The sequence below is a fragment of the Megascapheus bottae genome, chromosome 3, assembly GCF_031878675.1.
Source record: "Megascapheus bottae isolate mThoBot1 chromosome 3, mThoBot2.hap1, whole genome shotgun sequence".
NCBI lineage: Eukaryota > Metazoa > Chordata > Mammalia > Rodentia > Geomyidae > Megascapheus > Megascapheus bottae.
Genome location: NC_143511.1, coordinates 32,096,374 through 32,118,396, shown reverse-complemented (window position 1 = coordinate 32,118,396; position 22,023 = coordinate 32,096,374). Strand labels below are relative to the sequence as shown.

At 40.9% G+C, this 22,023-nt stretch overlaps 1 protein-coding gene and 1 long non-coding RNA gene across 2 annotated transcripts in view; both read right to left on the bottom strand.

The window, feature by feature from the left end:
• The window catches only part of LOC150065233 (uncharacterized), a 256,479-nt gene that overhangs the window by 95,610 nt on the left and 138,846 nt on the right, over nucleotides 1-22,023 (bottom strand). The window lies entirely within an intron of this gene.
• Nucleotides 1,672-22,023, bottom strand: part of LOC150065237 (contactin-associated protein-like 3) — a 39,036-nt gene continuing 18,684 nt past the window's right edge. Inside the window, 13 exon segments of the mRNA XM_090329033.1 lie at nucleotides 1,672-1,959; nucleotides 2,025-2,191; nucleotides 3,774-3,893; nucleotides 6,454-6,560; nucleotides 9,031-9,202; nucleotides 12,120-12,266; nucleotides 13,174-13,435; nucleotides 15,757-15,900; nucleotides 17,834-17,985; nucleotides 19,045-19,058; nucleotides 19,459-19,523; nucleotides 19,525-19,682; nucleotides 21,202-21,364. Of these exon segments, the coding sequence (XP_090185159.1) occupies nucleotides 1,672-1,959; nucleotides 2,025-2,191; nucleotides 3,774-3,893; nucleotides 6,454-6,560; nucleotides 9,031-9,202; nucleotides 12,120-12,266; nucleotides 13,174-13,435; nucleotides 15,757-15,900; nucleotides 17,834-17,985; nucleotides 19,045-19,058; nucleotides 19,459-19,523; nucleotides 19,525-19,682; nucleotides 21,202-21,364 (1,959 nt within the window).

Here is a 22,023-nt window from a genome sequence, read left to right as displayed (position 1 = left end):
AAGCAGCAACTGAGTAGGATTTTTGACTATACTGACAGTTTCTTCAAATATCATGTAACCCTTTTACTAATTACAATAAAAAAAAGTAAAAAAAAAAAGAATAGCTGGATATTGGGCCCTTATGCTTCTCTCCTAAGGATATCCTCTTTTGTTCTCGCTGTGTGAATGTTTAGAGTGCTAGTAAATTAATCATGTCTAAGTGTAATTATTTGTCTTTCACTATACATTGTTTTTACTTGTACATTTATTGGTACATTCTAATGATTACAAATAAGGGAAACCATGCGGCTTAGGTTTCATTAGGTCTGGCTCACGTCACTTAGTTTTTTTTTTTTTTTTTTTCCTTTTCTTTCTTTTTTTCTCCCCTTCCTTTTGTTGTTCTTTTTTAATTTCTGTACATTTTGTCTTGTATTTAAGTTGATGTGATTTAGGGTGGGGAAGGGGAAGCAGAGAAATGGTGGTGGGACAAATGGAGAAGCAACTCAGCAGTGATACATACTCACTAGACCTTATGTTGTTAGACCTATACACATTGGAGGAAGGGAAAAACTGGGAAAAATGAGGGAGGAGGTGTGCTGTTCAAAATTAAATGTCCTCATTACCTGACTTTGTAATTATAAGCCCTCTGTATATATCACCTTTATAATAAATTTTTAAATTTTTACTTTATTATCAGGATGATGTATAGAGGAGTTTTGTTACATTTGCAAGATAGTGAGAACATTAATTCTTCAATAATGTTACCCCTTCCCAGGTTTTCTTTCACTTTTCCTCCCCCCACCATCCAAGTTGTAAAGTTCATTTCCAACATATTGTCATGTGAATATCACTGTTATACTTAAATTTTTTTTAGAAAACAGAACGTTATGGAAACAGTCCAACTGCTCTACAATGGTTGGGAGTCTTTATTTCCATTTCCAGCACAGGGAACAAGAAATGTTCTCTCCCTCTCCCTGTCTCTCTCCCCCTCCCCCCCCTCTCTCTCTGGCAAGATAAAACACATTCCCTTCAATACTAATAAATTAACTCTTTTTTATTTTTTTGCCAGTCCTGGGGCTTGAACTTAGAGCCTGAACACTGCCCTTGGGTTTTCTCAAGGCCAGTGCCCTAGCACTAGAGCCACAGCACCACTTCGGGCTTTTTTCTATGTATATGGTACCAAGGAATCGAACCCGGGTCTTCATGCATGCTAGGCAAGCACTCTACCACTAAGCCAACTCCCAGCCGTGATACATAAATGAAATCTTAACTAAAAAGAATAACATGCCAGGTGCAGTGACCCACTGCTGTAATCCTAGCCACCCAGAAGCTGTTTGCCCATACGACCCGTGTTTCTTACCTCTCAAGGCACACGCACGCGCGCACACACGATTTCCCTGAGTGGATCCTTGCGGTCCTGGGTTTCTTTTCTCCTCCGACCGCAAGGGGCAGTCAAGGTTTCGAGGCGAGCTAGCCGGCTCTCTCTCTGGTCTCCCTCCCAGGCCCCTCCTCCCGTTCACCGAGGTGCCTCTATGGTTCTTCCTGCCATTCGTCGGGAGGGGGCGCCACGCGCAGGCGCGAGTTGACGCTGAAAGGAGCGCAGAGGCAGAGGCAGTGGCAGCGGCGGGGGCGGTGGAGGCGGCTGTGGAGGCGGCGGCGGCAGTACCTTCCGGAAAGCCCGCTGGAGGTGCTTCAACGGCCGGTTGAGGGGTGACGGCGCTCGTCTCTCTGAACGGTGAGTAGGTGTCCGGCACGGGCGGGCTGATGTGCGGTCCTGGGGTCGCGAGGACCCCTCCGGTCTGAGGAGGTGGGCGCGGGCCCTGGCGGTGAGGCCGCAGGGGCTCGGAGCTCAGGGGCGCGAGTTGGGGTCCAGGACTGAGGTAGGAGCGCGGTGCGGAGGGGGCCGGGGAGGGCAGGGAGGCGGAGCCGCTGAGGCGCCAGGGTGCGGGGTCCAGCTTCGTCCCAGGACTTGAGGGAAGTCTGGCAGGTCAGTTACCCGGGAGAAAAAATCAAAGGCTCATTGCTTACCATGGTGCTCTGAGAACCTGGGCTTCTTGCAGGGGAAAGTCAGTTCCTGCATGGTTGACTATGGCCTGCAGCTGGTCCATGCTGGCCCTATAGTTAAAATGCACTAGCTGTAGGCTATCTCCCTGTGAGTCTTTGGCTCTGACTAAGTGGGATCCATTATGCTGTACTGAGGTCCACACAGTATCTGGTGGGCAGAAATTGGGTTGGAACAAAGAAAGGATATCAAAACTAGGTTGAAATGGTTAAGAGAAACATCTCTCATTTGAATTGGTTAAAAAACATAGAAATAGATATGAGCCTATTGTTCCCTTCTATAATCCTAGCTATTCAGAAGGCTGAGTCCTACATAATTATGAAAAATTATATATTATATATAATTGTATTGATGTAATAGATAATTATAGTTTACCATATATTTATCTATATATGTATAGTATAGTTATACATTTATATTTATATAAATATATATGTGTATATAGAAATATAAAGTATATATTTCTATAATACATAATCATATATACTGTTATTTATTGTATATTACATGTAATATAAATATATTTATTGCATTAATATAGTGGTTGTATTATATTATATAATTTTATGTATATATATAAATATACGTATATATTATGCATTTGTGGTAGAAGGGACTCAAATTCAAACCAAGGCTTCATGCATGCTAATTAAGCATTTCACTAATGAGTAACATATCCAGCCCTTTTGAAGGGAGCCCAAATGATGGCCTGAACTTGGGGCGTGGGCACAGTCCCTTAGCTTTTTTGCTCAAGAATGGTGCTCTATTATGGTGCCACAGCTCCACTTCTGGTTTTCTGCTGGTTAACTGGAGATAAAACTCTCAAAAACTTTCCTGCCCTGGCTGGCTTTGAATCTTGATCCTCAGATGTAGCCTCCTGATTCACTAGGAATACATTTGTGAAGCACTGGTACCAGTGCTAAAATATTGAGTAGTGGGGTGACAGCCACTCATTTATAGTTAAGATAGTGAAACAATGTGGACATTTGTGCATCTAATTAAGTATTTCTGGCAATAACCACTACTACTGAATCTTTGGAAGTTCTGCTGACAGATTTCGACATACTTCTGTTAAATCGATTGCCTGTGGGGAGGCCTTTAGGAAAGAAATGGTGTTAATTAAAACATATTTCACAATGTTTATAAGTGAAGAAAACCATACTGCCTTTTGTGATTCCTCCACCCGAACTGGTATATTTTGCCTGACTCTTCTTCTATACCATGTGTGCATCAAGGGTCACATCTAACAGCTCCCCTGCACACAGAGTCTTAATGTACCCCATCCAAACACAGATCCAGGGACAAGAACTCCAAGAGGTGGTGGAAGAATACTGATTGAAACTCTATGAAGGGTACTATCACAAAACTCAGGAAAACTAGCAAGAATAGGGCAAACTGAGTGATGAGGATTGGTGCCCATTTTTTATTCAGGATACCAGAAAACAGATCCTGAGGGAGGCTGTTGGAATTTCTATAGAAGCTTAAGTGTATAGGTTATTTTTTTAATGACATTTTCCCTGTAATTGTATTACAGGGGAAATGTAACTGCATTACAACGATTTCACAGAACAACAAATAAACAAATAAGCTTGGCGTTAGTGTTTATAATTATTTATTCTGTGTACCCTTTGCATTTCTTCTATCAAATAGAACCAAGATAACCATCATTTTGCTGCTGCACACAGCACGCCTTACAGGAATTTAACTATTGTAGCATAGCTTATTAGCTAACCTGTCATGTTGCAGTACACCAGAGCTGGTCCCAGGGGACCACTTCCATCTGAGTCAATGTAGTAGAGTCCTGAAGAGTCTTCTCGGTATTTATGGGCTTCACAAGACTGCTCATATAGAGCTGCAGAGAACACCATTGGTCATACAGAAGCCATCATTGGATGGATGGCTCCACTGTTAACTACGCAATATCCCATCTCCCCACCACATGATGCCATGCTGCACTGTTCTGCCTGAGTCTCAGCTTCCCCACATCACATCAGGCAGCTGAAGTTCTGAAGCACAGTTAGATATTAAGAGACATCTGCATGAAAACCATAAATTGGGATAATATATAGCCCTGCTGCTTAGACTTTGGCCAAATCTTTACCCTAAGGTTTCTGTGAAGTCCAGTCTCTTCCAAAAAAAAAGATTTACATGGTAAATTCTGACTGGGGATGGCGGAAAGCTGCTCCTGATGTGTTTAGTGGATAAGTTGCTCCCTCTAGTCTGCCGAGGGCTTCTCATGGAACCCACATCACTGGAGACTCTGGGATGTCTTCCCAAAACCCATACTAGCTGTCCTGGGATTCTGTGCCAAAAAAAAAAAAAGTGACTATGACTTTTTCTGACTATGACTTATGACTATCCATGCTCTTCTTTGACTTCAGTTTATGTGGACTAAAATTAACTCACATTCTTGAAGATGCAATATATTTCCCTAGGAGAAGAAACTAAAGAAAGCCGACACATAAAGTTCTTCCTCTAAAGATGCAGGGAGAGAAGAGGTGCTGGTCCTTATAAGAGCAGGACTTCGGTGTCACATTGCTCATACTTGCTAGTGACTAGTTGTGAATAAAGTCTTGTTAGTTTGAACATTGACCAGTAGCCTGGTCCCTGACAGCCCTGGCTCTGGTTTTGTGATCAAGCTGCAATACCCAGAGCAGCTGCTTCAGCTTCCTCCTCCCTCAAGCACAGCGTAGGTAGTAACTCTTCTCTCTTTTGAGTTTTAAGGATTTATGAAGCTAAAACATGCCAAGAACTAGAATCCTGCAGACATACTGAAACTTCTCAGCATATGTTAATTCTTATCATCACTACCAGCACCTAGGTTAAACAAGACCTGAAACTTTACCTGGTTTCTTGCTATCTAGAACTGCTACTAGGATAGTACCTAGCTGCTCACACATCATTTTACTTTGGAAGACAAAAATTCAGAGCTTTTTTTTTTTTTTGCTATAGCTCATTTTCCCTTTACCTGTTCTTTTTCTTTGGTGTTCTATATTTTGTATTATATATTATTGCAACCTGCTTTCACATTATTTGAAAATAAAATTAGTTTAAAAACATGCCAGACATTTACCCAACCATCCAGAAACAAGGACATACTAAACCCACTAGCACAACAATGTTCATTGCAGCACTATTCACCATAGCAAAGATATGGAACCAATCTAGATGTCCCTCAGTTGATGAGTGGATCAACAAGTTGTGGTATTTGTACACAATGGAATTCTATGCTGCTGTCAAAAAGAATGACATCGCCCCATTTGTTAGGAAATGGAAAGACTTAGAAAAAATCCTATTAAGTGAAGTAAGCCAGACTCAAAGGAACTTAGGCTCAATGGTTTCCCTCATTCGTCATAATCAGTAGAAACCTTGGGCTCTACTAGCAGAGATTTGCAGTAGAGCAAAATCTTGATACATAAGGCCATATAATGTGAAGCTAATTGAAAGGACCTCCAGGATATTGAAACAAAAGCCATATAATGAATGATTGTTGTCCTTAATGTACTATGTTGTCTCTCATCTCCTTTGCTGTCCCTTGGTTATCTCATATTGGTATAGTATCTCACTTTGTTATCTGATATATTGAATTTATTTGTATTTGGATATTTGAAATTTGATAGGGAAGGGGGGAAAACCAAGACGGGTGGGGGGTGTGGGGGGGGAGGGAAATGGGTACCAAGACATGTGAAAGGGTATCAATGTATGTGAATTAATGCACCTTCTATCTGGCAAATATCATGTAACCCTTTTACTAATTACAATAAAAAAAATATGGAAAGAAAAAAAAACATGCCAGACATTGGGGCCAGGAGTTTGGCCTAGTGCTAGAATGCTTGCCTAGTATGCATGAAGACCCAGGTTTGAATCCTTGGTATCTTATATAGAAAAAGCTAGAAGTGGTACTGTGGCTCAAGTGGTAGAGCTCTAGCCTTGAGAAAGCCCAAGGTAGTGCTCAGGCCATGAGTTCAAGCCCCAGGACTACCCAAAAAAAAAACCCATGCCAGACAAAGATGAATCTTTAGCTGGGCACTGGTGGCTCATGCCCATAATTCTAGCTACTCAAGAGGCTGAGATAGGAGGATCATACTTCAAAACCAGCTCTGGTAGACAAATCCTCAAGACTCTCATTTCAAGTTAACCAGAGAAAAGCCAGAAGTAGAAGTGTGACTCAAATGGTAGAATGCTAACGGACTTAGTAAGAAATAGGAGGCGCAAAACACAATCTCTAGTACCAGTACAAAAATAGATAATGAAGGGAAGGGAGGGAGAGAGGGAAAGGGAAGAAACATTGATTTCTAAAATACCATATTTTCTTGTTTTTTATGTCATTTAGTTAAAACACAGACATATGTACTACAGAATGACAGGCAATAGGAAAGAGAACAGTAACCAAAGTGCCATATGCCTCTTACAGGAATGGCAGGTGGCTCCTGTGTAGCCAGTATGGGTGCAGTCCCAGGAGAAGGTAGCCCACGACTGGGAACATTTACCCCCATGTTCACAATAGCTGGGCAAACACCTAAAGGAAGACAGATAAACACTGCTGTCTTTCAAATGCAGTCACAATAAAATGTGCTTGTCATGCTGGTTTGTTACAAGAAAGATGAAGGACAACAGTAAATAGAAATAACCCAACAGGACAGAGGCAGTTGGGTCTGCCCTTTGGTCTGTGAATATAACACATAACCAAGGTTAGAAAGCTTGGTTAAATGTAACATTTGTGATAGGTATATTTTCAATACTTCTCCTTGTATTAGTTCTGTTCATTTTTCACCAAAAAGCCTACAGCTTTGTTGCACATATATGAAGGGTAATAGTAGCTTTCAATGACCTCAGATAGACACAGAGTTACGTTTCCCTCCTGCCTAGGGCCCTCATCATGTGATACGGCAGAACTCCTCTCTCTCAGGTCCAGCACCGGCATCATCACAAAAACAGACGATGTGACCAGCTTTGACCAAGAGGGCCTTGCAACAACATCCACAACCACAACACAATGTTTAGTAATCAGACACAAGAAGGACAACATTCTTTTGTAAAAAGCTCAAATATGTTTTTGGCACATATGTTCCAGGAAATAACTTAGCTTAAAAACACATCAGCCTGCTATATATGTTATTTTCTAATTCCCTAGTACTTCCCAGGCTACTGGTTTTCATTCTTATCATGTCTATCAGGATTTTCAGTTCACACAAATTCACTCAGGTAAATGCAGCCTTATAAAGGATTTGGATTGATCCTTATTCCTTTGTGCTCCAATTCATCATTCAAATGGCTTTCACAACAACTGTTAGGAAAAAAAACCCTAAAACTCATCACATTATATATAATTAAGCACTGGACAACCAAATTTAGAATAATATAGAACAAAAGGCTGCTCTCTTGCTCACTAACACAAAGGTATGAATGCCCATACCAAGCCATCTATAAGCAAGCCCAAAGTGAATGGGAAATTTATGTAATTCTAAAATTTTATTCAAAATGAGAGATTCCCAGGAGCAAAATGAGTGACAGAGGAGAATGACCACCACGGGGCAAAGCTATCCAGGGAGCACCTGTTCTCTTCTGTCCTGCTGCCTGGAGACTAATCAGTGAGTCATCGGTACATAGAAATAAAACAAAGCAAAAAATATCAAGGGAAGGCAGGTAAAGTTGGGGAAAGGACCACCTGGCCTGTTTTAACATCTTCCCTCTAATACTGTACAGATTATACTCCTATTGAAATTGTTGGAGCCTTTAGCTTTGCTCTTTGAAAGCTATATGTGTGTGTATGTATTATGCATATGTGTATACAGATATGTGTATATCTATCTACACCTGTATTATGTGTATACATGCAAATGTAATTACATATGCATATACATATATACATATAGAAAAGTGGAAAATGTCAGCTACCGATAATAACTAAAAACGAGTAAACATGATTTTACCTTTTAAAAAAAGAAATATATATTCGATTTTAAATTTCTTACTGATTCTAGAAGACTGTCAGTTTTAAAATAGCCAATGTTGAAAGGATATTAAAAAATCTTCCTAGTAGGCTTAGCTTGGTCATAAGGTTCCTATTAGTCATGTCCAACTTAACTACAGAGCAGACACTAAACACACAGTTCTCATGCCTCCTCGGTCATTCTACTAGCATAGCTGTGAAAGGAACAGAAAAAAACATAAAACACAACAAAATAGCACAGAGAACTCTAGAAAGCCATTTAGTGCCAGTCATTTCATCCCTGTTTAGGTCTAGCCTAGCTTAGCTGTTTTCTATCATTTCTCTATCCCTATTCCATTGAGGACACAGAGGACATCCATTTTCCTAACCTGTGGAATACAACTGTTAGAAACACGATTTGCATCAGTAAGTACACAGGATGGCTGGTATTTTACAAAAACTAGGTTGCTTAAAGGCATAGAAATGGAAAATTCATGACTTTGTCTTCCAAGAAAATATTATAATTTGCAAGGCACAATATTAACATAAAATCAAAACAGTACATTAGTTTTCCATGATCAATGTTTAGATCTTAAAGTACTCCACTGTCCAGTGCTTCAAAGACCTGAGCCTGATGACTGCAGAAGGAGGTGAGGAAAGTTTGAAGGCCTGGGCCTAGTCAGGGATTTTCAGGGAATGTGTCCTGCAGAGTGGGGTGGGATCCAGTCTCTTGCTGTTCATGATTCTAAGGATGAGATACTCAAGGCATGCTGTTTTGCTGTTTCACCAAAGACCTCAGAGCAACTGTACCAAGAGACTCCAGATTGAAATCTCCAAAATAAATCTTTTGTCTTTATAAATGGATTAGCTCAGGAATAGTATCTCATTACAGTAATGGAGAACTAACAGTGTGAATGTACTTCCTTATTTGGCATAGCAGAAACAGAGGAAAGAAGGGATACACTTATCCAGCTGTTCATGTGCTTATGAACTAACTAAGTAGATTAAAAATTGAATTCAGACATGACAGCATTCTGAACCTGAATGGCTTACTTACCTGTCTATAATGCCACAGGAATCTATCTGAAGATCACTGAAACTCCCTACTGCTCCCTGCTGTATAGAGATAGGATCGACCGCTTTGTCACCAATAGAGATGAGTCTCAGACAGCCCTGGAACCCGCCCAGGGAGCTCCGGCATCCAGAGCCAGAGGCGTTTTCTGGACAGCCTAAATATTAAGACACAGGCAGAGGACAATCCACAAGCATGACCAGAACAAAAGCCCACACTATAAGGGAAGTGTCAGTGAAACTGCTCCTAGAACAACTCCTAAAATTAATTTAAAATAAAATAGATAATAGAACAGGCCCAAATTGCGCAAAAGACACCTAACTAACAGAGTTCATAAATTTCTATTTTGACCCATAAAACATTGTAAATGTACCAGTGGACCTCTCTCACAAGAAGAAAGCCACACTCTGGGACTGCTGGGCTAAAATACTGAAGATATCATATAGGTAGATCCTGTGGCCAGATAGTGCTGATTTATGCCTGCTGCCCTGTCATTATTACTGGTTATCATCTCTCTGTCTCAAAAATGTTGTGATTTGGCCTAAGTTTATAGTCACACTAACTGTAATAATAAGAAATACACATTTTGCCTTTATGGTGAAGTTGCATATTAAAACTGGTTTTAACTACACATACCTTTCTCATCCATGCCTCCAATTTTCTCTATTAGCCACCATGTAATCTCCTTTCTCTGCCCTTCCCCATGTCTTTTTATTCAGCATATGGGGATAGAAGGTGGAAGACCTAATCTGGGACTCCTCAAAGTCTGGACCTGGGAACTGTAACCCAATCATCAAGATAACACAAACAGCACATATTTAATATTACTTCTATAAATAATAAATGTATAGAGCATTATGAAAGATAAATTAGTTAAAGGTTCAGAATACTAGTTCTCCGGGGGCTGAGAAGCTCCGGAGGTATTGTAACAATAACTGTGAGTGAGCCCACAAACATCACTTCAGGAAACAAATGGTGATTTTTAAATTACATGCATATGGCCTATTTCCTGGTAATGATTCCTTTCACAGCAGCCGTGTTCATGTGACATGGCATATTCAGAACATGTAGAATGTTAAAATGTAAACGAGATTTGAAAAACATTTTTCTCCAGCATATTTTGTTTTGTATCATTAAACAGCAAAGAAAGAATTTCTTTCTTCTTCTTTTACCTTTTGGGGGGCAAGGAGCATGGCCTAGTGGTAGAGTGCTTGCCTGGTATGCACGAATCCCTGAGTTCGAGTCCTTGGTGTCACATACAAAGAAAAAACCAGAAGTGGTGCTGTGGCTCAAGTGGTAGAGCACTAGCCTTGAGGAAGCCCAAGGACAGTGCCCAGACCCTGAGTTCAAATGCCAGGACTGGCAAAAAAAACAAAAACAAAAACAGGTAACATGAGCCAGGAGTTTGGCCTAGTGGTAGAGTGCTTGCCTAGCATGCATGAAGATCCGGGTTTGATTCCTCGGTACCACATACATAGAAAAAAGCCGGAAGTGGTGTTAAGGCTCAAGTGGTAGAGCTCTAGCCTTGAGAAAGTCCAAGGACGGTGCTCAGGCCCTGAGCTCAAGCCCAGGACTGGCAAAAACAAAAAAGGTAACACTCTTGGTGCTTCAGTATCTTTTATATTTTCAGCTACTACTCTTGGAAAAATTCTCTATTTTTCATCAGAGCTATAAAAATCTATGATAAGTAGCAAAGATTAAAAATCTCTGGAGAGTCAGGTATGCACCATGTTCAACAAACAACTAGAGCAAGCAATACAATCTCTGAAATGAGTTGGCCACTCCAGGGACTTAAGAAATTAACAATCTGATTCATGATTTATGTACTTGTTGCCAATTCATAGTGAGTGCTTGTATTTTCTAGTTGGGTTATAAATCTATCTCTGCCAAGATTTTAGAGAGAAACAAAAATGAAGTGCAAAACAAGAATAATATCAGAAGGGCTTAGTCAAGATCAAGCATGTCTTATTATTCACAGGCCTATATTTCTACTTGACTGCCCCAAAGACAGAGAAATTCATGATCCTTAGAGGCTCCTACTCCCTGGCTGAACTAAAACCAAAGATCCACTGAGCAAGCAAAGCTTCATTTACTAGATACCAGAGGAGATGGTCAATTGTCATAGTAAAATGCATTGCTTAGTAGAAGTAGAGCAGAAAAAAATGTATTAATAGACAATCAAATCTTCTTCCTCCCCTGTATATATAATGCTTTTATGTGTAGACAATGGGAGTAGAATGATTCTTTCCTTTCCAACACTACAAATACTGAAGTCTTGGTTCTGTGAAGATGATGAGGGGTTAGAGGCAGCATCTCTAACCAGCTCCCAGGTGCAGCTAAACCTACTGGCTGGAAGTTATGTTTTGAGTAGCTGAACTCAAAGTAGAGTTGCTGCCAACATCCAGACTAAAATGACATCCATATTCAGCAAAAACACCAGTAATTAAGATGGTAAGGGTTATTTAGTATCAGGGTGGGCTGGGAGGTTGGCCTAGTGGTAGTAGAGTACTTGCCTAGCTTGCACAAGACCCAGGTTCGAGTCCTCGGTACCACATACAAGGAAAAAAAGCCAGAAATGGTGCTGTGGCTCAAGTGGTAGAGCTCTAGCCTTGATAAAGCCCAAGGACAGTGCGCAGGCCCTGAGTTCAAGGCCCAGGACTGGAAAAAAAGTATCAGGGAAGTTCTCTGTAACAGCATCATAAAAATTAGAAATGGAAAACAGTGGCCTTCAGTAATGCCTGCACATGGCAATAATCTGGACCAGTTACATATGAATCCCTGAAGGTAGAGTTCAGGCATCAGTATTTCTTCAGGAGGTCAACGTGAAGCTGTAGAATTGAGGATAAGTGCTATGGAGGAGGTTCAAAACCATTTCATTAGTAAGGCCGAACATACAGACTGTCATTTTAGGTAAAGATTGCTGTGCCCACTCGCCACTGCCAAGTGATTATCAATGAAGCGAAAAGTAATTCTTTAACATCAGTTTTAATTTCATTTAAAAATACCAGTTGCTATAAAATATAGGATCTGAAAAGATAAAGTTGATTCGAATATTTCCCGTGCCTTTCACTTACCTCCAAAATAGTAGGAATCACTGGGGCCCATCCATCCACGCAGGGCATGAAGGGCAGGGGCTGCATCGCCGTCCAGCTTCATGCTCAGCTGACTCCCATTAGCAGATAAGGACACTGAGTGCCACTGACCATCATTCAATCCACCCCCTGCTGATAACCAAAACCAATGACTCAGAATTCCGCTGACCTACACATGTCCCCCAAGAGGTGGGGGGGTGCAGATAAGTGGCAAACAGTGACAGCAGGTACGTGGCAAGCCTGTCTGCAAAGCCCACACAATACACTTAAAGTCCATTGGGTCAACTGGGTAAGGATATCATCTGAGGACACACAGAGACTTGTAGAATGTTTTTCCCTGGTGTTGTGTGCTCTAAGAAGGCAAAAAAGTAAGTATCCTTGTTTGTGTACTAGTAATTTTTATCTAAGAAGTTGTTTTTCATGTGAGTCAGGACAGGGGATAGATGTGTGGAATCCCTGACTTTCATCCACGGCTCTGGACTGGCCTGTGTGGTTCTTATAAATGTTCAAATAAAAATGTTAAGCCAGATGTTGGTGTGGCTGTAATCCTAGCTAATCTGGAGGCTGAGATCTGAGGATCATGGTTCAAAGCCAGCCAGGGAAGGAAAGTAAGTCTGAAGGCCTGTGAGGCTCTTATCTCCAATTAGCCACCAAAAGCTAGAAGAGGAACTATGCACCAAAGTGTTAAGAGTACTAGCCTTGAGTCCTATGTCCCATACTGTCCGTAGTATGAACACTAGTGAGGATATAAAGAGATGATGTTCAAGAGTCCCTACAGTCAGGCCTGCATCTTCAGGTGTTTCACATTTATCAAACAAGAGCCTACACAAATTAAGTGTCTCATTTTGAACTCTAACAATTATGTTTACATGTAACTAAGCTTCTGCACTCATATATGAGTCACATAGAATTGCCCATTTAGAAGGAAAAAGGAATATGAGTATCATATTTAGTGTTTCGTCTATTGTAACAGTTACAAATCTTAGGACAGAAGATGAGAATGATATGACTATGCAGAGTTCATGTGGTATCTCACCTGCGATGATGGTTTTCACTGGATGTCCACGTGGGGAGACATTCAGCTTGAGTTTCCCATCACTGAGAACAAGAACAAGATCTCCTGACCTATGAGCTAACTGACTTGTCAGCAACATCCCTGAGCTGTTCCATGTCCGGAACTGGAAAGCTATGGCCACCATGTCCTCTCCAATGGTGTGGGGCAGAGCCAGGTAACTTCTGGAGCTCAGAAAAGTCACAGGGACAGTTTGAGGTTGTGAACAGGAGAATGACACGTTTCCCTAAGAACACAGTGAAAGAGGACTTTAGGAAGAGCACAACTGACATCTCATTGTGATAACTGTTCTCCAAGGCTGAAAGCTTCTGATCACTTTCTAGCACAAGACTATTTGAAAAGGTGAACTTGAATCCAAGGCATCTCTCCTTCAAACCTGTTTCTGAATCTTAGATGTTTCCATCTCCTTTGTTTTTTGGTCCCTTTCACAGACCCAGTGCTGGTTTGGAGATGATAGATCCACAGAGTTCTTTTCTTGAGGTTCTAGCTCTCCTTAGGCACAGGAAACAAACCAGGATCATCTACTTCAGGAACTGCTCCTTACCTGCACTATATCATGACTTCATCATTCAAACAAGAGGTACATCTTCTCGGGTAGGAAGTGAAATATCTCAAGAAAAAGCTGATGGCATGGCAGAAGGCCAGAGTCTCCCTACCCTACCACTCAGGCAGCCCCTCCCGGGCAACCCTCATTACCCAGGAGGTCATGCAGCCTGGGGTCTTATCTTCAGCTTCACCAGAAGCTTTTATTTTCATATTATTGTGGCTTGGACTGTCTTGTTCTAGAAGCAAATTTCTTTTTATTCATAGTATTTCCAAAGGAAAAAGATGAATGAATTTCCAATGAAGTCCTCTAAAAGAACATTTCCCAGAACTGGGTAGATTTTTAATTTTTCAGATGGAAGAGGACATGCCTCAGAATTACCAACCTGCTCTAAAATATGACCAGAAAACCCCAAGAACTTAAAAGATTGCAAAGTTATCATAATCACATCATATCTGACATCTGTATATACAAAAATCATAAAGCAGAATATAGAAATTGATCTGTATCATATGTAATATAAAGCATAAAGCGTAAAGAAATTAAATCAGCAAAATCAACTTGTTTTACAGTAAAATACTTAAGGCCACATGAACCTTAGGGTTTCACAATCTTTCTGAGAGAAGATGGAAAACTCCAGAATTATAAAACGTATACAGCCTTATTAGCTATATACAAATAAGAACAGTTATACCCCAATATATCCTAAAATACTTCTCATACGATTGACAAATCCAGAATATTTGGACCATAAATGACAAATCATTATCTAATATAAAGTTTCCTCATAAATTGACAAGAAAATTGTCAAAAATAGGAAAATGCAGTAGTACTGTAAAAATCATTTTCAATTCTGGTATAAGAAATAACTTTTTAAAAACTATGCAAAATATAATCATGGATCCACTGTATAAAACATTACAAACTATGACATTCATGATCTAAAGGGCACAGGGAAGAGTGATAGAGTAATTCCATACATGATGGATACAATGATTCATACAATCCCTCTCCCTATGTTAATTGTAGGAATCTGGTGCACGCACACAATGAAACTGGATTCCACTTTGAAGAAGAAGACAATCCCATGTGAGGCTCAACCGGAAGGAAAGGAGTTATTCACAGAACAAATAAGGCAGAATTCCACATATGTGAGATGCAATCAAATTCACCACAGCTGAGAGAAAAATTCTAACTATCAGAAGTTGGAAGAAGTGGAAATGGAATCAGTGTAAAACTAACTGAATGTCCCAGTTACGAAGATTAAGTTCCAGAGACCGCTCAACAGTCTCGAGTTCATGGCAATGTATTATTGCACATATAATAATTTGCTGAGAAAGTGGAATGACTAGAAGACTTTGGTTAGATGTCTGGGTGTGGAAGCACATATCTGTACTCTTAGCTATTCAGGATATATACTTTAAGAGTATCGTGTTTGAAGACTACCCTGGGCAAAACCTTAGTAAGAACATCATTTAACAAACAAGCTGAGTGTGGGTTCACATCTGTAATCCCAGGTGTATAGGAGAGTAAGCAGGAGGATTGTGGACCACGACTGGCTGTCCCATGCAAAAATAAGAAACTATATTCAAAAAAGTAACTAAGGGACTGGGAGTCTGGCCTAGTGGTAGAGTGCTTACCTAGCATGCATGAAGACCTGGGTGCAATTCCTCAGTACCAAATACATAGACAAATCTGAAAATAGTGCTGTGGCTCAAGTGGTAGAGCTCTAGCCTTCAGAAAACCCAAGGACAACACTCAGGCTCTGAGTTCAAGCCCTAGGACTGGCAAAAAAAATGAGGAGGCATGATTCAAGTGTGAGAGCATCTGCCTAGCAAGTATGCGACCCTGAATTCAAGCCCAGCACTACATATACAAAAAACAAAAATAAAGCATAAATGTAAACTATACATGATTTGTACCTTTAGGAAAAACATGTAAAAAACTAAATTAATAAATCCAATTGCAGGTTTTCTATTAATCTCATATTTAGGCCTGCTTACCATGAAGAGAATCCGTGAACTGTGTTTCTTGGACAGATGAGTGATATCCACTCCATTATAGAAGAGATTTTCAAAACATCCATCAAAATTCTTGTGTGGAAATGTCGATGAATTCCCATGCTCAGGAATCCCTCCAAAGCTGATCTTAGAAAGAAAAACAATGGCATTAAATAATATTGTTTAATTATTTCCTATTATCAAGCTAACATGTTTCTGTTTACAAGTGTAGTGATAATTGGCCTCAATTTTTGTTTTGCATTGTTTTACACTGCTATGTTCATTGCAAATCAAGTTTTAAGATGCAACTTGTTACTGTCTTCACCATATGTACAATAGGGTTTCTTACTACAATTTGTCAGTCATGTGACTTATTTGTGGATGGTGTTTCATCTTTACTTCATATTTATGTTATCTTGATCAACATAAGAACATATCCTACTCCAATTACCTTTGGTTTTACAAACTTTCTAGCAACCAGGTTACAGGATATTGGCTTCTACCATAACATTATTAGGTCAGAGTAATTAAGCCACTGATGCGATGCTGTTATTCAAGAGCAAGCTCTGCCATTGGTCTCCTGTACTGTTGCCAGTGAACACTGAATGAAGCTCCCTGGTTTGCTTGATATGCCTGGTGCAATGCTAAGCAGGGGCATCAGAACAAGTCCTCCAACTCAGTATAGGGTGGTGATACATGAGCAATATGCTGACAGCTTTGGACCTTCAGAAACCCTAACTAATAGAGAATAGGTTTACGGAAATTTCTCTCCCTTGATTCTTAACAAATCATGTAAGATACATACTGATTGCGCCTGACCTCTCCAGTGTCACTTAGTCTGTTTAGGATGATCTGATGAAAGAAGGAATATTTATGACTTACAATCAAATTCCAAACGAAAAAGGAATTATCCAACTAGCTGTGGGTGGCTCATGCTGTAATGTTAGCTCCTCCCCAAGGCTGAGATCTGAGGACTGCAGTTCGAAGCCAGCCTGGGTAGGAAAGTCTGAGACTCATATCCCCAATTAACCACCAAAAAGCTGGAAGTAGAACTGTACCTCAGGTGGTAGTGTCAGCCTTGAGCAGAGGATCTAAAGGAACTCAGTGTGTAGGCCCTGAGTTCAGACAGCAGTACCAACACAAACACAGAGAGGGGGGGGAGGGAGGGAGAGAGAGGGAGAGAGAGACCTAGAATTGTCCAAAACAACATTACTTAAAATACTGCTTGTTGTATTGATTTCTTTTCATACATTAGCTTCTTAAACTAGGCACTTTAGGAGACAAGGAGATAGGGTCTTAATACATACTGATTGGCCTAAAATATCTTCTTAAAATATACTTAACAGTATATTTACTCACATCAAAAGACTAACATCTAGGGCTGGGAGTGTGGCCTAATGGTAAAGTGCTTGCCGTGCATGCACAAAGCCCTGGGTTCAGTCAGGCTGGAAGCGGTATTATGGCACAAGTGGCAGAACATTAGCCTTGAGCAAAACTTCTCAGTGCCTAGGCTCTGAGTTCAAGTGCCAGTACTGCCAAAAAAAAAAAAAGGCTAACATCTGTGCATGGTAAGACAGAGCAGTAGTGTGTTTGCACAATTATGAACCACGCCATGATCATATAGAGGCTTAAGACAGTTTGGCCTAGTGGTAGAGTGCTTGCCTAGCATGCACGAAGTCCCAGGTTGGATTCCTCGGTACCACATACATAGAAAAAAGCTGGAAGTGGTGCTGAGGCTCAAGTGGTAGAGCTCTAGCCTTGACAAAGTCCAAGGACTGCTCAGGCCCTGAGCTCAAGCCCAGGAGTGGCAAAAAAAAAAAAAGACAGGACAGACGGCTTGGACAAGGTAGTCTCTATAAGGATTCTCACTTAGTGATGCTGTGGCTGTGTAGATCTGTGTCACCACTGAAGTGGCCCATGTATATGTATCTCCCACTATGTGATGGCCATACAAGTAGCCCACCAGAGTCTGAATTTCTAGAGAAGGATGGGTATTGCTCTATGTAATACTATTTTCTCTAGGAGACTATATTTCATTTCTCTGATATAATCTGATACACTTAACAAGTAATTGTGCCACCTTATAATCAAGATCCAGATAGCTGGATCCTGGCTGTGCCTGGAAAAGCCGAGCGTGCTTGTCCACAGTGAGGCTGCCATGTGTGTTGTGTAGCTCCAGGAGAAGGGAATGCCAGTGCTGGTCATCCAGCAGGCTGCCCAGGCTGAGGACTGCTGTGCATCAAAGGAGGGCATGTTAGCCTCACCTGAAAAGAGAACTGTGGTTTCTAGTAAAGAATTCTAAGCCGGATGCAGTGGCTCACGCCTGTAATCCTAGCTACTCAGGAGGCTGAGATCTGAGGATCGTGGTTCAAAGCTAGCCTGAACACTAAAGACTGTGAGACTCTTATCTCTAACCACTAGAAAACCGGAAATGGCGCTGTGGCTCAAGGGGTAGATCAGTAGCCTTGAACTGAAGAGCTCAGGGATAGTGCCCAAGCCCAGAGTTCAAACCCCACGACCCACAGAAATAAATAAATAAATAAATAAATAAATAGAAGTCTATAATGTCTCACAATTACAGCTTGCTTATCATCTTCCATCTGAAGAAGTATTTAGCTAATTGTTTTATCTTAATCCTTTACTTTTTTTTTTGGCAGAACTGGAGTTTGAACTCAGTGCTGTAAGCACTCCTCCACTCAAGATTATCCCCCAAGCCTTTCTGGCTTTGGTTAATTTGGAAATAGTCTTGCATTTTACCCAGGATAGACCCCAGACCATGATTCTCCTACTTACATTTCTTTCCTTGTGAGGCTGGGACAACAGACATAAAGCACCCAGCTTTTTGTTGGGGTGGGTCTCATTTTTTTGTCAAAGCTGGCCTCAAACTATGATCCTTCCTATCTATCTCCATCTCTTTTCTTTGCCAGTTCTGGGCCTTGAACTGAGGGTCTGAATACTGTCCTTGGGCTTTCTCAGCTCTACCACTTGAGCCACAGCACCACTTCTGGCTTTTTTCTACACATATGGTACTGAGGACTCGAACCCAGGTCTTCGTGCATGCTAGGCAAGCACTCTACCAGTAGGCCAAACTCCTGGTCTCTATCTCCACCTCTTAAGTAGATGTACACTACCTGGATTAACCTTTATTTTGAACACAATCTACTTTTGACCTTGAATAATTTCTCTTTGGGCGTTTTGGAGGCAGAATCTTACCACATATTAGGCTGGCCTAAAACCCCTGATTTCTTCTTTCTCAGCTGCATCAGTGCTAGAATTATAGGTGTGTGCCACTCGGTCTGCCATTCCTTTGTATTATTATTATCGTTATTCATTGTATTTTCATCTAAGTTGAAACTCTTTTCTTCTTATGACCCTATTACTAGTAGTATCTCAAAATTTTACAATGATACATTTGTGTCTTTATAACATTATCAGCAGCTACGATTGATCAGCTAATGAGGTTCCTATACAATTCAACTGTGGAGACATACAGTTCAGATACAAACATGTTCATGTTACTAGTCCTCAACTGTATGGCAACCTTTGTTCCCCTGAACTGCAGATGCTGTTTCTATAAAGGACTCCGCACAACTATTTGTAAAGCCTCCCTTCACTTTTCATGGATTTAGTTTCAGGAAGAAGTCACTATTTACTGAAAATTTAAGCATAAAATACATTCATCTAAATAATGGTGTTTTCTGAAACACTTCCATGACATTTCTACCTGAATTGAGAGACAGGACGAGTTTTCCTTGAGCTAATTCCAGGATGGAAACACTTGCCATTTCGTCCTTGCCTATGCAGCAGAATCCCATCACGCTTTCTGGATTTAAATTTCAGAGAAAGGACTTCCTTTGTTGGACGTGTGGATTTCTGATGAAAGGTATACAGCAAAGAACTTTTCCCATCAAAATGAACCACTTCTGAGTCTACAATGAAAGACACAAACATGTGACTGATAAGACACTTGTGTTGGGTGCACTGGAATGTGTAAGTGGTCACCGGAATGTACACACAAAGCATATTCCTTCCTCACTGCCACCCACATCCACTCCAAGATGCCTTCTCTGCACCTTCCCTAAAGTATGTCAGTGAGCACGTGCATGGCTTCTGTGTCCACATGGACCCCTTGTTTCAGACTTTTCCCATCTAGGAAACACGAGATCAACCACGAGCAGTCTTTAGCACTCCGGCACAGTGTCCCTGTGGTCCAGTGAGTCCGCATTACTGCTTAGCTGAAAGGCTACAGCAGCTTACTTACACCCGCTTACTTACACCCGCTGGCAAACGGAGTCACGAAAAGAAAGAGGACATCTCTCAAAACTCAGCATTACCATAATACATTTTCAAAAAGATTTGCATTGCTTATGAAAAATCCCTTATTTTTTTCATATCTCACAAATTAAAAAGACACAGCAGCTGTCCTTAAAAGAGCATGAAAACAGAAAAGAAAGCAATAACATATCAAGCTCACATCTTCCTAGCCAATAGTATATATTGCTTATTTTTATTTAATATTTTTGTGCTAGGGAGGCAGAAACAAGAGCCTTGTGCACACTAGGCAAACAGTCTGTCGCTAAGCTACACCCATAGACCTAATGTTCTTTCATTTCCTAGAAAGTTATGCTTACCATACACATACATTTCATTAAAGTAGCTGTACAGAGGGATTTCAAATCAGCATACCAATTTATGAGTATAATGCAGATTGTTACTGTATTCTCAATCTGTCCTCGAACCCATATCCTCATTCATGTATTACCCTCATGGGTAATGAGATTACAAGCATACAATACTATACCCAGGTATTTATATTCTTTCTTCTACTAAATCTAGTGTATTGGTGATGTTTCCTATTCAATTTGGTATTGTTTGTTTATTTTACCAGTCCTGGAGGGTCTGAGCACCGTTCTTGGGCTTTCTCAAGGCTAGAGCTTTACCATTTGAGCCACAGCACCACTTCTGGCTTCTTCTATGTATGTGGTACTGAGGAACCAAACCCGAGTCTTCGTGCATGCTAGGCAAGCACTCTACCACTAGGCCAAACTCCCAGCCTTTTTAAATTCTTTTTTTTTTTTTTGCCAGTCCTGGGACTTGAACTCAGGGTCTGAGCACTGTTCTTAAGCTTTCTCAAAGCTAGTGCTCTACCACTACCACTTCCAATTTTTTCTATGTATGTGGTACCGAGGAACTGAACCCAGGTCTTCGTGCATGTTAGGCAAGCACTCTACCACTAGGCCATGCTCCTGGTTCTCCTGCATACTTTTTAACTTTTGATTTATTGAACTTTTAATTTCTAAGATTGCAATTTTTTTAGAATCTGTTTCATGGCTGAATCTCAAACCTAAGTTGTTAAATTTCCTACCATAAAGAATGGTTCTACTTGAATAGCTGGAAAGGGCCGAAAGGCTAGGTTTTTACAACACATGTATGCTGACCTCAGGCCACAGTAAAACCACTTATGATATGCACATCCATACACTTCAACACGCATCCCGATCCTACCCTTGGGGTTCCAGGCCAAGGGCAGGAAGCGCAGGAACCTGGCTTCGAAGGGCGGCTGGAGACTGTGATGTACCACGCTGTCTGCATTGGTGTTCCCCGGGAATCCCTGGAAGAATCAATCATCTGCTGGAAACTGCCTCCACCTCTCTGAGCAATGCGCCTTGTTCTGCTGGGTAACTGGCACAGGCTGGCTTCCTTAAGTAAACCACTGCTGTTTATTCAGATGTGATGACTGCTTCCTTCAGCACCTATACGCATCAACATGCTGTTCTTAAAGGCTAGCTCACTCCCTAAATCCTTTCCCTCAACTCTAAGCAGTGTCAGGAAACCAGAAACGCAAAGAATTCTTAATGCTAGCTCTGGCATTAACCCCAGTCCAGGGCCAATGAGGATAAAAGACACAGGGCCCTAACTATAGCTCTCAATGACTAGCTTTTGTACCTTTTTCTTTTTCTTTTGCCAGTCCTGGGGCTAGAACTCAGGGCCTGGGCACTGTCTTTGAGCACTTTTGTTGAGGGCTAGTGTTCTACCAGTTGAGCCACAGAGCTATGTCTGGCTTTTTCTGTGTATGTGGTACCAAGGAATCAAACCTAAGGCTTCGTATATGCTGGGCAAGCATTCTACCACTAGGCCATGCTTCCAGCCCTGTACCTGTACTTTTTAAAGATCAAATATAAGCATTGAATATTTTTGGAATAACACTTTTATAAAGTACCGTGTCAAGTTACAAGCTTTTACTATTCAGTTTTACCTTCTGGTAGAAAT